General features: G+C 44.6%; 1 protein-coding gene across 1 annotated transcript in view; it reads right to left on the bottom strand.

Moving 5' to 3' along the window:
• SEZ6L (seizure related 6 homolog like) overlaps window positions 1-18,499 on the bottom strand; it is a 177,081-nt gene extending 158,582 nt beyond the window's left edge. The window contains 1 exon segment of the mRNA XM_039861831.1: window positions 18,400-18,499. Within this exon segment, the coding sequence (XP_039717765.1) occupies window positions 18,400-18,493 (94 nt within the window). The 5' untranslated portion in view covers window positions 18,494-18,499.
• Between the last annotated feature and the right edge of the window lie 421 nt (window positions 18,500-18,920).

Below are 18,920 nucleotides of genomic sequence, written 5' to 3'. Positions count from 1 at the left end.
GATGGATGGATGGATGGACGGACGGACGGACGGATGGACAGATGGATGGCTAGGTAGATGGATAGATGTACAGACAGATGAATGGATGAAGTTACTTGCCCAATATCACTCCCTGAGTTAGTAGATGTGCCCTGACTCCTTACTTTTAAGCTGTTGTTAAAGCCATTTAAATTTTGACACAATTTCTTGAGCACAAGAACTGGAAGAGTCCCAAGAGATCATCTCGTACACTTTCTCATTTTGCAGATGAAAAAACTGAGGGTCAGGGAAAGGAAGGGACTTAGCTGATGGTACATTTTCTTTATTCTCATTGAACAGGAGGTTTTTGCTTAAATGTTTGCCTCTTGGAGACACCTGGCACGTGCTTAATTCTCAGATACCCTACATATTTATAGAATAGTGTTTCACAACTGATGACAACTTGCTGCTAAACGGACAGGTCTCTGTCTTGCCAAGCCCCAGGATCTTCCCTGCAGACTTTCCCTGCTGTCTCCTGAAGAAGGTAGAATGGTGAATGGCAGTGTTGGGTCTGGGCACAAGCTACTTTGTAGACCCTGCTGTGAAGAAACATATCTGCTTAATTCACACTCATGTCATCTTATTTTTAGCACATACTTAGTCCCTTCCTGAGTCCTTCAGGTATCAATTGAGAGACATGGTAGAAAAAAAAAGGAGTCCTTGGTTCCCTAACATATTGGACTTCTCTGTGGCTTTTCTCTTGGTGGCAGCATTTTGATTGTCTTTTGGGAAATTCCCATCCTCCATTCTCAATCCATGTGTGAGCCAGGCAGGTACTACATCACTCCAGCCCCAATGATGGTTCAAATATGAGCCCATGAACCAAGTCTGACCATATAGTAAATATATTAGCCTCCTTAATCCTCTCCACAACCCTGTGAAATATATGCTACTATAAATCTCTTTTAAAAATGAGGAAACTGAGGCATAAAGAGGTTAAATAACTCGTATGAGATTATATAGCTGATAAGTGGCAGAGATGAGATCTGATCCCAGGTGACCTGATTTCAAATCAGCATGCCTAATCCTGCAATATCCTGCCTTTTAGTACTTGCAAAAATACCAGCTGATGAGTTTTATCATAGATGCTGAAAAACATATATGTTTGCTCCCATGAAGTGCTTAATTTACAACTTCAAAGTGACTCAATCCTTGAATTAACTTTCTCTGCACATCTCAATAACCTCATGTAACTTTACACATACAGCAACTCACTTACCTGGAAATTTACTTCCTGGTAGCCTCAGGTACCGAGAACCAAGCAGGTGAAGATTGAAAGCTTCCAAGGTCAAAAGCACTGCAAATGGTAGGCTCTAAAGCTGGTGGAAGTTATTCGTAGAAGAATCCCTCATTCTGATTTTGCACACTATTTTCCATGAATTTTCTCAGCTTCGAAGTGATTTAGAAAATGATGGTGTGGGAGGAAGTCAGTGTAGCATTGTGGAAAGAGTCACTGACTCATGAGTTAGACTGATCCAGAAGCAAATCCAAGCCATGACACCGACAAGAAAAGAACTTCATCTCTGAGCCTTGGTTTCTTCATCTGTATAATGGTGGCATTAATAGTATCTATCTCACACCATTGCTACAAGAAGGCATTAAATCATTGATGTAATTTGCCAGGCACATAGTAGGCTCTTGATAAATTATATCCTTTATGATTGACCAATAATAAGGTTTCATCCCTTCTCAGGCTCAGTTTCTTCATTTATAAACTTTGGATTATAACAAAAGTCATCCTGGGGCATTTCACAAGATCATTGGATAAGGCGGTAAGGTAAAAGAAATAAAAAAGCTTTTAAATGGCCAAATGCTGCCTAAGTGTGAGGCAGTGTTACAGTTATTAGTACTAGGGCAGTAGGAATTATACTGCTATTAATACGTACTATCATTAATCATCATTATGACCACTGTTATTATTACTGCTGCTACTATTAAAGAATATAATGTTGGTCCTCAGATTCCTGCAATTTTACAATAATATCCTGGGTTAAGAATGATCATACTTGTAATCATACTTGTAACACCCAGGACTGTGATCTCTCTATTGAACCTGAACCTACAGCACTTCTTTTGTACCTGTAATGAATTAGACAAGGGACCCTCTGCGCAAGGAGACATAGGCAGAAACCGACAACTGCATATAGAGTGATGAGTACCTAACATAGCAGCTGCCAAGCACATGGTAATAGCACAATGAATTCTAGAGCATGAATCAGTATGAGAGACATATCGATTTAAAGATGGCTGGCAAGTCTCTGCCACTCCTCCGCATCAAGAGCAGGGTCTATTTCTTCTCCCCTTGAATCTGAGCTGGCCTTGTGACTTGTTTTGACCAACAGAGTGCGGTATGTAACTTCTGAAGCTGGCCCTTAAAAGATCTCTAGCTTTTGCCTCTTAGAATCCAGTTGCCATGCTTGGAGAATCCTAAGACACACGGAAAGGCCATGTGAAGGAAAACCGAGATGCTTGGATGACAAGCATCTCAACCTGGCAGATATACGGGTGAACTATGCGCCTTCCAGCCCAGTCTAACTACCCAATGACTGTGCCGCTGTCCAACACCACATGAAACAGAAGGATCTCCAAGCTGAGCCCACACAAACCACAGAATCATGTGAGATAATAAATAGATGATTGTTATTTTAAGCCACTAAGTTTGGGGTGATTTGTTATGCAGCATTAGCTAACAGAAACAAAGTGGATGTGAATCCTCCAACGAGATGTTTGTAACTCAGTTTAGAGGTACAAGGAAGACTGCCTGGAAGAGTGAGCATGTGGAAGTCATACGGGACTTCTGAGTTATGCAGGTGAAGAAGGGTCTCACTCACGAGTCAACCCTCTTCTCTACATGATACTTTTGAGTCCAAGGCACTTCGGTGATAAGAACCAGAATTTAAAAATCTTTCTCACCAGGTAATTGTTTTTCCTCTTTAGGGATCAGCCCCACTTCCCCGGCTCTAAATCAAAATGACAGGGCCTCCAAATTGGTTCAGGTGCTCATGCATTTGTAAAAATGTCTTTTGCTGAAGAAGGCATGGTATGTCTAATTTCTGCCCCAAGCACATTTTTATATTTAAGCTGTATTATAAATGTCGTTTCATTTACCCAGCAAGGTCAGGCCTACATTAAACAGAGAGTCAGTGATAATATATATAAGATCAATTTGGTACAGTCTGATCAAGTTTGGGAGGAGGGGAAGGGTGGATTTAATCATAGTTTGTCTAAATTTATATTCTTTACCTCTCCTCTCTGCCATTTTCTCTGTGTTCTAGCTATGAAGGGAGGACAAAGAAAGTCTTTCAAAGCACAGGTCAGGTTTGAGGGGACAAGTCGGTAGATGAGTTGGGGGTTTTAAACATAGCCGAATGCTATGGACTTTTGAGCAGGCTCAGAGCCTCCACCTCCATCCCATGCAGATGGGGAGAGATTGTGCCAGGAGTGGTGGGTGGGGCAGACTGGGATTCAGTGGTTCCAGACATTAGCTGGGAGGCAAGAGACAGGCAAGCCTGTCTCACGGGAGTGTGTTAGGGGATGGGATTAACTCCTTCAAGTTCTGTCTGCCACAGCCTCCTAAATAATCCTCCTCTGTTTCATAGACAATGTCATCAAACCAGAACAGGCCACTCCCCCACTTATGTGACTTCAAAGTACCTGATAATAAACTCAACCCCTCTGGCAGCCTCCCTGCCCTATAGAATCTGGCCTCATCCACCTCTTCGCTCATTTTGCCTACTTCTTCCTGTTTTTGATATTCTGGGCACAATGACTTTTTGTTAGGTCTTTGAATGCCCCAAACTCTGACGACTTATCTTTGGCCAAGTCAAGACTTGAAACCTGAGTACTAACACATCCCTGGCTCAGCTTGTCCCCTGCAAGCACAGGAGCAGAAAGAGGGCTGATGGCAGCAATCATTCATGTCAGAGAGGCCGCCCCGGTGCATGGCCAACCTGTGCCTGGTTCGTGGAACGCTGAGCGTGATCTATCACACACTTCACGGGACACATTTATTTGGTTCATTAAAAGAGTTAACTAGGTTTTCAGGGAAGAGAGTTGCTGGGAGACCTGGTTGGAAACACGGTGAGTATACAAGCACCCCCACCCAAACCACAGAGAGGCAGCAAATTCTTTTCAAGTCACTCAGACTCGGGTAAAAAACCCACCGCTGGGTCTATCTTGAGCCTTGTGACCTTGAGCAAGTCACCATATCTCTCCAAGCCTCAGTGGCTACTGCTGTAAAATGGAGATAATCATCTCTATCCAGATGGACTATTATGTGGCTTAAATGAGATCATGTGAGTAAAGAGCTCAGCATGTGCCTGGCATGTAAATGGTTAGCATAATTATCATGAATGAAGGAATTATAAAAGGTCATGGTTTGGGGGTCAAATAATCCAGGCACAGTTTACTGAAACATTAGAAATCTCTGGGGAAGCGTATGTGGAGCTTCCTAGGCAGTAGGCAGGGGTTTACCTTCAGTGTTTGTGTCTTTAAAGCTCCCCATGAGATTTTAACTCACAGTGCATTTTGGAAAATACTGATTCAGCCCAAGCCACTACATTTAGAGAGAGAGAATCTGAGGCCCAGAAAGAGACAGAGGTGGGCCCAAGGTCAGAAAGTACACCTCTGGCAGCTGTGTCAGCTCCAGGATGCAGATTTCTGAATCTCAGTCAGCTGGTATTTCTGGAAGTCCATGGCAAGGAGTTATATTAAGTTGAACCAAGGTGCCTGGATCTGGCTGACCCCCCATGGACAGTGTAAGGAATCCCCCTCAGCTCACATTCTTTGCAGTGAGAGATGCTCTCAGAGACGCCAGCACTCTTTTCAATTCCTTCATGTATACAGGGCCCATGAGAATGTCTGAAGTTCTTTGGAAATTCTTTGTTACTATGTGAGATTAACCAGCCTAATCTTTTCTCTCTCATAGCAAAGGTGGTCCATCCCATATGCAAATATTGAGTGACCAGCATGCTGCAGGCATACAGCCCAGCACGTGGACTATTAATGAATATTTGTTGAATAAATGAATGAATGAGTGTGCTGAATCGGTGAATAAATGAAAGATCACAGAGAGTGTAAGTTCCTTGAAGGCTGGCCCTGTTGGGTTTTGTTCCTATGCCTGGACCAGACGACACAGCAGACACTCATTAAATATTTGCTGTTTGTGGTTGAATCAGTGAATTTCCGTAGCCTAGTGGGAAACACAGATGCATAAAGAAGACCTAAGAATAGTGCAGCTTCGTTAGCACAGCAGAGAAGCCAGCCTGGGGCCATAGAAGCATGGCAAGGGACAGGAGGGGAGAGAGGTTGAGAAGGCATCCGGGAAGGGATCCCAGAAGAGGGACAGGGTATTGGAGACTGGGGAGGGAAGGAGCCAGTGAAGAGAACCTGACTTGGGAAAGTTCTGGGCCTTGTTCCAATTATAGGAAAAAGGCTCGAGAAGGAGAAAAGCAAGTTACAGACCTATATGGATGGCATGGTGACATTTTGTAAGAATTCAAAGTGCATATGCCCAAATTGAGGGTGATTCGACAAAATAATGGGCCAATATTCTTCAAAAAATGTCAATGTCAGGAAAAATCAAGGCCAAGGAACTGTTTCATCACAGTCCCTCTCACCCTCAGTTTCTTTTTATGAAAAATAGGATTAATTTTCCATATCGCTAATCTCTCAAAGTTGTTTGAGACAGTCTAATACAATAATGGGTAGGTACCCTTTGTCACATACTAGGCCCAAGTTAATGACTATTTTTATAACTACTTAGAATAAAACTACCCCAGGACCCAAAAGAACTAATTTATTTCTGGCCAAATGTCATTAGCTGGTTGTCCTAGCTTATGCTTGATGGAAATAGCAGGCATATTAATTATGTATATACATTCAGGTACATCTATATAATCCCATGCAATTCTGCTCAAAATGTATTTTCCCACATGCACAAGAGGATAAAACACTAACATATCGTTGCCATGAATCAGGGTTCCCAAACCCCTGGGCTGCAGACCTGTACCAGTTGGTGGCCTGTTAGAAACCAGGCTGCACAGCAGGAGGTGAGAGGCCCTGGCAAGCCAGCAAAGCTTCATCTGTATTTGCAGCTGCTCCCCAGTACTAGCATCACCGCCTCAGCTCCACCTCAGATCATCAGGCATTAGATTCTCATAGGAGCACCGGTCACTGGTGCCAAAAAGGTTGGGGACCACTGCAGATGAAGTCAGTAACATCACTCTCAGCAGACCCTGTTGAAGTTCTCTCATCTGTCTCTGTGAAGTCTGGAATGTTTATTAAAGTTTCTTTTAAAGTGATGCCTTTATTTGGCCTATTAAAGAGCATTGATTAATTTTTTTTCTAGAATCGAGGGTAGGTAAGACCAAACCAGTTTACTTTATGTAGATACCAACCAGGACTACAGGCAATGGCCCTGACAATCCACCACTCCCAGCCCTGGTCTCTTGAAGAGGGCAGCTCCCTGCCTGAAGTCATTAGGGCAACATGAGAGAGAGAGGAGAGGAGAGAAGAAAGAACTTGCACTTTTGAGCCATACCTGAGTTCAAAGAATGGTTAGATTTTAAGTTCTTTGAGGGCAAAGATATATATTATTCATCTCTGTATATCTAGCTCCTACCAAGTACTTGGTACAGAATAGAAAGTCTTGAAGGAAGAAAAAGCAGATCTTGAATGAATGATGAAAGAAAGGAAGAAAGGAAGAAAGGAAGGAAGAAAGAAAGAAAGAAAGAAAGAAAGAAAGAAAGAAAGAAAGAAAGAAAGAAAGAAAGAAAGAAAGAAAGAAAGAAAGAGAGAGAGAAGAAAGAGGAGAGAAGAGAGAGAGAGAGAGAAAGAAAGAAAGAAAGAAAGAAAAGAAAGAAAGAAAGAAAGAAAGAAAGAAAGAAAGAGAGAGAGAAAGAAAGAAAGAGAAAGAAGAGAGAGAGAGAGAAAGAAAGAAAGAGAGAGAGAGAGAGAGAGAGAGAGAGAGAGAGAGAGAGAGAGAGAGAGAGAGAGAGAGAGAGAGAGAGAGAGAGACAGGAAGGAAGGAAGGAAGAAAGAAAGCTAATCCACTACTGTTTAGCCATTTGAGCCTCAGCTTCCTTATCTATAATCAAATGGCTATAATTCACCTTTGAAATTCGGCTAATAATTAAGGGAGATTCTATAAATGAAGCCTCAGCAGGGATTCTCATGCATTATACAAGTTTATTTCCTTCTCAGCCTTTCCAGAGGTCTACTTTCTTTGGAAATAGGGAAAAGGCATAGTGGAGAGATAGACAGATAAGACCCAGACGTTGCCTTCTGGAAGCTCTTGACAGCACCCACGGGGTTCCTTGTCTGGGATTTTGCAGATGATCCAAGATGGACGTTGGCGATAAAACACCAGCCAGTGAGTGATGGATTCACCCATCTGAACCCTTGCCTTCTTGGAACCTCAGTTTTACTAACCAAGATAATAAAACACTTTAAACTGGGAAGTAGAGTTTAGATGTGGTTGCTGTAAAATCAATGCTCCTCCCACACAGAACATTTTATCTGTGGGGCTCCTGCAATTGTGAACTCTGTTCCAGCTGGTTATTATACACTAAGTCCCTCTTCCTCTATCAAGACTCTTGGGAAAGGTCATTCATTCATTTATTCATAGTAGTATCTATATTGAGTATCTAATTTGTGTCAGGTACTGTGTTAAGCTCTTGATGGAAAATTCCTTATTTGCGTCTCATATCAACTAGATGAAAAAGGTGCTGTCATTTTTCCCTGCCCATAGTTTTTCCATAAAGCACTAACGACTTGCCTGAGGTTATGCAGCTTGTAAGTGATAAGGCTGGGATTCAGACTTGGGTCTCTGTGACCCTAAATTCTGAACTCTTGGCTGTGGCCATATGCCAATGAGCACCTGCTGACTACCTGACGTGCTGTGCTCCGAGGTAGATGTTGGTGACACAGACAGTGGAGTTCTTAGTCTGTGAGGAAGACAACCATGCTACTAACAAAAACATTTCCTGCACACTAATTAAGAATAATTACACTTCAGCATTCATTCATTCATTCATTCAACAACTCTGCATTTATTGAACTTCTGTTGTCTGGGAGATGTACTGTTAGGTGGTGGGAGTTGAGAGCGAAATGAAACATATTCCCTGCCTGAGAGGACCTCAGAATCTAGAAGGGAAGAAAGACTTTCAAACACTTGCATCTGTGGGAAAGTGATTTATGATGATTATAATCCATTTGTTCATGTATCCCATGACTGGACACCTGCTATGTGCTAGCATGCATCTAGGTCTTGGGCTGGGTACACAGTGATATTGCATCCTTTTTACTTTTCTGTGATAGCAAGCGTAGGACTAGGTACATGCTTAATGAATAATGACAGTACAATACATGTTATCATATATTACATATGTTACTATAATTACTGAGCTCCTACTATGTACCAACCACTATTCTATGAATTTTACAGCATCAACTCATGACTCCTCGCTACAGTCCTATGATGTGGGTCCATTTCTCATTCTCATTTCACAGTTGAGGAATTTGAGGCCTGGAGAGATTAAGTAACTTGCCTAATCTAACACATTTGGATTAGCAAGAGAGGCTGAGGCTTTCCTTAACAATAACAACAAAATGTTGTTTCAAACCCCAATTGAAGGAAAAGTATGCAAATTAGCCTAAGCACATCATTTTTTATTTATGCTATAAGTTAGGCAAATTTTCCTTCCCGAAGCCCTGGAAAATGAGGCCTGATTCCACATATTTTGCATTAATTTCCAAGGTAGTTGGCCTCAAATTAGCTTTACAGCTTGATAAGCCTGCTTTAAAAGGGGGCATCGAGGTGGAGGGCTGATCAGTTGAGTGGTACACTTCCCATTCAGGGCTACTCCATACAGCTGCACAGGTTGTGTACTGCTTAACTTCAGAGGGTACCATTCGTATACATTGCAGTATGAACAGTTCCTCCAGGAGCTGGGAGTGAAGGCAGCCATATGCATTTGCATTCTTAATCTACCCTGTAGATTGAGGCAGAGGAAGCAACATATTCTCATTTTGTGAATGGAAACTGAGGCTTGAGCTGATTAGGTGACTTCCTCCAGCATCATATGACATATAAATGGCAGAGTTGGGATCTACATTCAGGCAGATCTCAGTCCTAATCCAGTGCCGAGTCTACCACTCTCAGCAAGTTTACCCTGAGTACATTCTTATACACCTCCTCCCCATGTTTCCATAATAATAAAACTTTAAAGAAACCACAATATTATATAATAGCTGTGTTATTAAAATCATGCCTAGAACCACATGTTTCAAAAAGCACATCCTGTTTTGTCATTGATCTCCATTATTGCTCCGAAAAGCATTGTTGTCATTCCTGATTAACCTTTTACAAAGAAGGGGAGGGCTCCTGAGACTCTATCTTGAAGTTTCTCTTCACTCTCTAACCAAGCCTATTTTATAGAAAGAATGGATCACCTTTAAATGCCTAAATACACCAGTTTCTGAGGACCCCTCTCATATACTCGGACCCCAAATTATTTTTTCCTAAGTCGAGTTTACCCAAATGACGTGAAGATTGTGCATTTTCTGCAAATGCTTTTATGTCCTATGTTCCCCTAAATTTGAGTGATTCATTCATTCATTCGTGTATCCCATGACTGGACACCTGCAATGTGCTAGCATGCATCTCATCCATTCAACAAAACAGCGGAGAATAGTCATAATAAGAGCCAACTCTTGACCCCAAATATCTCACTCTCCTGTGAGGGAGGGAGACAAAGTCAATAGACAGTGACGACACATTGTGATTCTTCTCAGCTCTCTTCGATATGTGTATCAGTGAGGCCGTAGCTTGATGAATATGGATGTACTGGCAAAAGAGTTCCAGAGCCACATTCTAGCAAATTAAAAGAGTTGAGGAAGCAACTATCAAGGCCAGCAGAGCAAGTGTGTGAAATGTCATTAGCTGTGATTACTCAGCCCAAAGCATAGACCTGAGTGGCGCTGTGTGATGCCCCATGCCCTGCTTACCACACCAGTTACAGATGACTGGATTAAACATGAACAGCCAACCTACTACCTGAGCAGGATCAGCCATATTCCTTTTAGGAATAGGAACCAGAAAACACGAAGAGGCCAAGTGTTAGATGGTATGTCTGGACTGCTACCATCTAGAGCCGTGTTGTCCAACAGAACTTTCTGTCCATAAGAAGATGGAAGCCATTAGCCACACATGGCTACTGCATACTTGAAATGTGGTTAGTGGGACTGAAGAACTCTAATTCTAATTTAATTTTAATTAATTCAGATTTAAAATTGAATAGGCACATGTGACCAGTGGCTACCATGTTAGACATTCCACATGCAGAGTTTGAGCTGGACAAGCCATAATGGCCCACGTGTAATGGCGATGAGGCAGATCTCTGGCGAGTGAGCAGAAGCAGGCAGGCAACGGAGAGAGAGCCAGAAGCAATAGATGACAGAGAGCAATAGATGCCATGAAAGAGAAATGGAGAGAGGAGGCACTTCCCGGAATATCCCTGGCTCAATATTTGAGCCAACCCCAACCCCACCATCTCAGAGTTAAGTGACTTGCCCGAGATCACAACTTAGGTTGGAACTGATCTCTCTGACTCCAGCATCTGCATTCTTTATTATGCTACACTGCTTGCCCAGCTAGGTTCTTAGTCCTGGATCAATGTTCCATTTTGGCATCCTGTATAAGTACTGCATGCTAACCGATTATGCCACTGGAGCTCCAAAGTAAGGTTGCTGTCAGGAGTGGGATTCGAACCCATGCCTCCAGGGGAGCCTGCAAGCTGAATGCCATTTTGGCATCCTGAACTCACCGATTTACGATGCTAAGCTTTGGCATGTGCCCACCTTCAGATTGGGAAGGGGTGAGACCAGACATGGAAACTGTCACCCAGAGGCTCCTACCCAGCCTGCTTCCCTCTAAGACTTGTCCCAATCTCCAGACCCCATATTAGACTGTACTCACTTACTTTGCTCTAACCTTTGGCCCCTGGATTATCACTGATGTCCAGCTACTGCCCAAGGCTGGCCCTGAGCACATCATCCATGCCTCACGTGATCCTCTTCTGGCTCTCACACCCCACACTCCTGCTGGGTTTCTCAATCGGCTGCTCTCCATGACCCATGGTGAGAGCAAGGAAGCACAGGAGGGGCACCTGGCCTCGGACCTGTGCCTCTCCGAGCCTCCACGGTCAACTTTTGCTTGCTTGACTTGAGCCATCTGCTTGGATGGCACAATTCCCAGGTGCAAGCTAGTCCACTGGCCTTGAAGATTCAGGCATCAAGTCAGCAGGAGAGGGAGCTATGGCTTGATTTCAGCTTCTACTAAAGCTTCTTTTATGTAGTCATTCTGCCATGGCCACATAATGTATGTACCTAACTTGGGTAATGGATGTCATTGAGTTAATGGAGACCCAATCTCCTTGGGCCTCAAAACATATACTTGAGGAAAGCAGGGATTCCATCATTCTTAAAAGAGGGCAGAAGTCATTTTAGAATGGGAGTCAGAAGACAGGAGTCAGGGATTTGAGTCCTGGTTCTGCCACTCATTTGTAGTAGGACTTTGAGTAAGTCCTTTCCTGTCTTTGGGTCTCTTTTTTCAATAAAATAAAATTATCAGGGAAAGGACAGGGACATATGAAGAACTGGTACAATCTGAAAATATTACAGACACCAGAAAGGGTACCTAGTTAAATTTTTTTTTTTTTTTGCAGAGCACGTTTATGCCAACAGGCTCTCAAATCCAATTTCATGATCCCTGGGGAGTAGAAAGAGCATAGACCATCATCCTTCTGCAAGATTCAATGCCAACTTGGGGTGACAAAGAGGCTTGTCCAAGGTTACACATCTAACAGAAAGCATCAGATTTAAACTCAGGTTGTTCTGACTTGAAAGCCTGGGTTTTTATTCACTTTGCTATGTTTTCCCAGTTTTCAGTTGGGCATTTGTAGTATTTGCAGCTGCCAGAGACCCAAGAGAAGGTAAATTCTACAACAACCAGATTTATGTCCAGAAAGTTTCTTTTGAAATGAGCTAAGCCACAGGGTAAAATAATTGCAGCCAATATTCCCTTTGGAAAGAAAGATGGCTTCAGCAAGAACCCATTAAGTGGCCCGTCTGTGGCTTTGTTGCACAAAGGTGTTTTTTTTTTTTTGCCTTACAAAGTGTATTTCTCTTCTTCTTCATCTAATTTTTCTTTCTCTTTCTCCTTTTTGTATTTTTCACATCTGTTATCTCATCGATCTTCCTAATAGGAACACTATTATTATTCCTATTTTTCAGATGAGAAACTGGGGCTCATACAGGCTGCCTAAGACCACAAAGATGTAGGAAAAGAATTGGAAATTAAATTCAGGTCTTAGGACTTATATTACACCACCTCACAACTAAAATTAAGGTGGAAGGTAATTTAACATCGTTTTTACAAATGGGTTGAGCACTTACACTGGGGTAGATAAAGGCTAAAAGAGATGTCAATAATTAAGATTCAGCTGAGATTCTCAAAGAGTTTATCATCTACTGGGAGGGAGGCATGTAAACTGGTAACTCATATATTTTAAGTGCATAAGTTATCCAAAATAGAAGGATGTGATTGGGGGCCCAGAGGGTAATTTATAACTGGCATTGAGAGGAGAGAGGCAAGAGAAGTTCTCACAGAAAAAGACAGTTAGGGCCTGGGTTTTGAAGGGTGAATAGAAGTTCACCAGATGAGTAATAGCAATAATGGCAAATTTTTATTGCATGTTTGCTATGGGCTACACCTATCTACACTCTTAACAATCTTGCAAGGGAGACGTAACCCTCCCATTTTACATTTTAGGTCCAGAGAACTAAAGCACATAGCTCAAGACCATGCTGCTAAAATCAGCCAGCTGGGAATTTAATCTATTCCTCTCTGAACTCCTTCAGCTATACAATCTCCTAGGATGACAATATAGGCTAAAAGAACAGCATGAATAAGAAAAGAAGGACACTTCACCTAGAAGTCATCAGAGTGGGCATGGAAAGTTGGGATGAACTGTTTCTCCTCTTGGTGAGCTGACTTGAGACACCTGGCGTTTGCCACGGGGTGAGCAAACATTTCCCCTCCCACAGTCCAGTCAAACCGCCTTGATTTCTGGGCTTGTATCAGCTCTCCATTTGGCCATTGCTATGTGATACCTATAGCCTCATGCCTTAGCATCTAAAACAAGCCTGGACTTTGCAATCAAACAGTCGTGGGTTTGAATCCCGACTCCATCACTCACGGCACCTTGAGCAGGTGCCTGCACCTTTCTAAGACTCCGCTTCCTCATCTGTACTATCCAGTTAATGATTTCACATGATAGAGTTGGGTAAGGATCAAATCCTCTGGCACAGAATAGGCCCACGCTAAATGGCAAATAGTAAGTGTTATATCTTGTCACATTTTCATAACAAGCCCAGGAAGAAACATATGAGGGTGTTTGGGGTCTTTAGCCTTCCACGCCAGTATCTACCTCTTTGAAGTTTGACTACACGGGTCCACTTATCCATGGATTTTTGTCAATAAATATGTACAGTACTGTAAATGCATTTTCTCTTCCTTATGATTTTCTTAATAGTATTTTCTCTTCTCTAGTGTCTTTTATTGTAAGAATACAATATATGTATATATAATGTACGAAATGTGTTAATTAACTGTTCATGTTATTGATAAAGCTTCTGGTCAACAGTAGGCTGTTAGCAGTTATGTTTTGGGTGTGTCAGAAGTTATATGTGGATTTTTGACTGTTGGAGGGATGGGGATGTTCATGTCCCTAACCCATTCAAGGGTCAACTGTAAATTATGTCATGCGGGTCCACCAACCCCCTCCGAACTCATCATCTTTATATCCTCCCCTAAAAGCAGCCCTGCTTCTGAAGAACTGCAGTAACCACAGGTTTATACAAATATGCAAATCTAGGAAAGCAGTGTTTACTCAGGGCTGTGCTCTGCTGACTGTCCTCATCTGCTGGGCCTGGCTGTCCATGGAGAGGATTCCTTCGGTGTCATCACAACCTCTAGTGGACGAGAGTGAACACCGCAACTCACAGGCCTTTGTTCCAGCTCTGAGCCCACGAAGTCCAGGGGAGCACAAGGAGAATGGGCAGGTCCGATGATCTTTTCCACATGTGAGCATGCGTGCCTGCCTGCCTCCCCTCCCACGCACTCCTGTTGCCCTCTCTCCAATTCCATGGGTGAGTGATGTGTTCTGAAAGGGAAGCCTTCTTACTTCAGGATCTTCACTACTCTACTGTAGAAATTTTCCCTCTGCTTGCTGGTCCTTGTCACATCCCCTCAAGGCCAGCTCAAATACTACCTACTCAAGGAAGCCTTCACTGACCACCTCTGGTCCTCTGGCCAGAATTAACACATCCACCTATGGGATTCCATAGTACTTTGCTACTTCCTCCCAAGCACATGTCACATATCATGGACACTGGTGGTTTACCTGCAGTTCCCTCTTGCTAGGCTGCCATTACTGGAACAGGGACTTCATTATATTACTCTGTGTCTCCATCACCCAATGTGGGGCCTGCTGCGTGCATAGAAAGTACTCAGTAAATGTTAAATAAATGAATGAATGAGCAGATGTCTCTTCCAGAAGACTCTCTTCTTATGTCTTCTTGCCAACCATTAACCTGCCAACCTACATCTCTGGTACCATGAACTCTGCTTCCTGATGTTAATATTGAGGTTTAAAAAATACAGTATGAGAGTTTAGAAAGGAACAGATTCTGCACCAGGTAATAGAAAATTCTCACCTGCCACAGGCAGATAGGTAACTGGAGCTACTCATTTATTCTACTTCTACTCCTTCTACTCTTGCCTAAAACATCTTGATACTTATGGCAATGTCTTCTTCACTTCAGAGATTTGCTTTCTTGGCCCCTACAAATAGGAGTGATTTGCTCTTTGGAAAGCAGGGAAGAAAAGGGAGTAAACATTACCTGAGCATCTACTAAGTGCCTGGTGCTTTACAAGTAAGTGTTATGTAATCATTGCACTCTTCCTTCCAAGCTGGGACCATCAATAACCTCCACCCTCATTCTATAGGTAGTGAAATGGAGACTCAGAGAAGATAGTCCTGATAGTTTATAAACAATAAAGCTGGACCCAGACTGAGATCACTGCCTTTCCAAAACCACAATACTTGACCAGAATCCTGTAACTCTAAGTCCAGCACCCAGCTCTGCCAAACTCCCCAGAAAAGCATTGCCATGATCTCTTTGGTGTTTGCAGTTTGGCTCCATGAAAGAAATCACAAACTGGTATAAAAAGGGCAGTCAGACTCTGTATTCCAATGATGCTTTCCTTGGAGCATTCTCCTGCCCTCTTTCCACCTTTCCTTCCTCTTTTTCACTGCACATGTCAAGTGTCATCAATGATTTGTCTCTGAGAAACAAGCCTCAATTGCAGTAAGCAGAAAAAGAGAGGATGGAGGTAATGGTGCGACCATCCCCAAGCTGATGAGAGACCCATTCTGGTGACCTTTGGAATTGCACGCACCCTGTGGTTCCAAAGGTCAGAACTGCCTCTTCCGCTCTCCATCACCAACTATAGCTTTGAGCACCCCTAGTGGAGATCTGTCCCACTGGTGTGTTGCAAAAATTGTGGAACAAATATCAGGACCCATAAATTGAGCCCCTTGGATAGCTTTTTGAATAACAAAAATGAACTGGTGAGCAAAATCAGAAAACAAGCCACTGTGATGAAGAAACATCCTTGTTCCTTGGAAGAGAGAAGGTAGGAATACAACATTATTTTCCTAATGTCTAACTGAGCCACATGAACACAAGAAGAATCCTTCGAGCTTGGATTAGGTGGCCCCTGGCAGAGGTAGCCAAAACTCCATGGAAAAGGATGCCGATCCATAATGAAAATGATCTTTAAGTGAATCTAACAACAACACACATTAGAGACTAGAGGAAGCAGCAAATCTGAGTTGTATCGAGCACTACTCAATTCGCTTTATTAATTCAAGAGAAAAAGAAAAGAAATTACACTCGGGCTCTGCAGTCTTAGCACGTAGTTACAATTATTCCCCATGTGCATATCTCAGACAATAAGAAGCCTCTTCAAAAACAAGTTACACTTTATACTTATTCATGCCTTACAGCAAAATGGCCCAGAGAGTCACGTGACCTGCATAAGAATGTAGCAACAAGTCCCTTTCAAGTATTTACAAATTCCCTCACTGCACAGCAAACAGAAGGACTAGTTTACAATACAGAATTAGAGGAACAGTTCTCTGACATTAGCGGAAGTTGAGCTCCATGTTAAAAAAGGAATTTATTGTGGAAGGTCAATTGTTTCCAAAAGCACCATCAGAATTGGCATTACTCATTGGCTACCCTCATTCCCTCCTGACGACTCAGTCTCAGAGTCAGAACAACACGGTTATTAATGAGCCTTCTGAAGTAATACATCGGTTGACTTTAATTCGGCGATGATCTGAAATTAATTAAAAATAAATGCTGGCTAGCCATAGCGTGGAGACATTAGAAAAACAATATAAAAATGTCTTAAAAATTAAAACACATATGCATTTTGTTTGAAGCCAATGAAGAAAGCAGGACACGAAATCCTCGTCTTGGATGACAGTTCAATATGTACCATTAAGATGTTTTTCCCGGAGTGTGGTGTGTTGGAGAGTGTGGTCATCGGAGGTTAGAATCACTTTAGAAAAGCCAGCAAGCCACTGGATAGCTTTAGGTTCTTTTTGTGTGTGTTAGTCACAACACAGATTCAAAAGGGTAGTGATGAGGGAGGGAGATCTGGAGTCTGTTCAAGGCCACCAAGCCATTGTTGGAAAGAGACAGCTAATTAAGAAAGGGCATGCTGTGGTGGAAATGATGTATTTAAATTAACTCTCTTCCCCCATCTTTCCCAGAGAAACTGTCTAGACCTGGTGTAAATTGTGAATATTATTGCCTCATAAGTGGGGGTTCTTTAATGATATGCTTTGTTAAACAAAAGGTGATGAATTATTTCCTTCGCTCTGCATTCCGGGCTCCACGTTTGAAGAGAAAGGGGTGGGGGATAAAATGCCTGATTTATGCTGCGGAGGGCACTCCAGGCTGTGGAGGAAGAGTTGAGAGGGACCCAGATCTAGGACCCACGAAGCTGAGAGCTGTCCGTGGCCTTTGGTGCTGAAAGCAGGTGGCCGAGCCAGGGGTCCAAAACTCCCCAGGGAGAAGGGGCATCGCGCCTGTCCCCTAACTCTGGGTCAGGACGGTTCAAATTAGAGACAGGCTCCAGATGGACAGAGTGTGCACCCTCCGACTGTCTTCAGCCTGGGCAGCCCCTGCAACTGCCTGTTTTCTTTCCAGGTGAGGAGTGGGATTCTGGAGGAGGCAGTTGGACCTTTCGGAAGGCGAGCGTTCTCCTTTACTCTTGGGTCTCTAGTGGCCTGAACAAACCCTCGAAGCTCATGGTGCTAGCTTTGGGTGAGTTAGGTGATGCATTCCTCCTACATTTTAACCCCCTCCTCAACTTTTCCTGGGGGACCTCAGCGGGGTGGAAGAGAGGGTGAGGCTGCAAGTCTGGGAAGAAGGAGCCACCATCCTCCGCTAAACTTGCATCCCCCTTCCCAACCGGCAAGCACGTGGTGGGTGAAACTAGCACCCCCCATTCATAATATTGTTAAAAGACGCTAGGTTCTGCGTTGGCGGCAGAAGTGGGGAGTCCACTCAGGTTTCTGACTGTGACCTAACATCTCCTCTTCCCCACCCCACCCACTCCACCCCTGTCAAGTTCTGAGAACCGTGAGCCCCCTCAACTGGCCTCCCAGACGAAAGCCACACCCAAGTTCGGCTTCTAGACACTTGGTTGGGATCGGTTCTGAAACCCGGTCCCTTGGGCAGCCTAACAAGGCAAGGTGCCCTAGAGTGGGAGGGAGCAGCACTATGACGCCCCCCAGACGCACTGTTTGAGTCTAGTCCTCAGTTGCAGGGCGGGTCAGCTGTTCCCCTTCTCGTTCTCTCCCCGAAAGGGTGAGAATTATCTGGCACCCATCCTCGAGTGCGGTTGCAGAGAGCTCCGGGGTCTGGGGTTTGGAAGCTACTCTACTCCAAGGAGATTCTCTGGGGCTGCAAAGGGGAGTCAGCCCCACAGCCAGAAAGACCGAAAGGGAGCCCGCAGCCAAAGCAGGGAAGCGCCCGAGTCCTTCAGACACATCCCCGCCTCCACACTCCCATCAGCCAGAGCCAAGGGGATGTGGTTCCTAGCCCCGAATTTGGGCAGCCGACCCCACTTCCCGTCCCAGTAGGTGGTGCGGGAGTGGCCCGGGTCAACCACGACCCCCAGCCGCCCCGCACTCGTTGCAACTTTGCCCCCTCCCCCGCCCCGCCCCTCCGGGCGCTTACCTCCCTCCAGAGCTGCCGCCAGGATCCCCAGGAGCAGAGCGAGGAGCAGCGAGATCCCGCCGAGTCCCGCGGCAGGCGGCCGGGCCGCGGGCATCGTGGCTGCGGGGGTCGCGGAGCCGCGGGCTGCGGGGTGGGTGGACGGCGCGGGAGCCGGGCAAGGAGGGAAGGAGGGAGGCAGGCAGCGAGCGAGGTAAGGAAGGCGGGAGCGAGGGATGGGGCCGCGGGCCAGGGCAGCCGCTGGAGCCCCAGGGCAGACGCGCTCAGCCCGGCGATCGCTCTGGCCGAGCTGCGCCGGGCGCGGGCGGGCGAGTGAGGAGGAGCCGGCAAGCGAGCGAGCGAGCGAGCGAGAGAGCTAGGAGCGAGCGGGAGGAGGGAGGGGGCTGGGGCTGAGTCTGTGCGGAGCGAGTGCTGGGAGGGAGGGAGGGGGCGGGCGGGCAGCGAGAGAGAGAGAGGGGCCGCCGCGCCCTGGGTGCCCGCCTCCTCCTCTGGCTGCCCGCCCGTCGGCCCTGCAAAGTTTAACG

This window comes from Pteropus medius, unplaced genomic scaffold (genome assembly GCF_902729225.1).
Source record: "Pteropus medius unplaced genomic scaffold, Ma_sr-lr_union100, whole genome shotgun sequence".
NCBI lineage: Eukaryota > Metazoa > Chordata > Mammalia > Chiroptera > Pteropodidae > Pteropus > Pteropus medius.
This window is presented reverse-complemented; position numbering and strand designations above follow the sequence as displayed.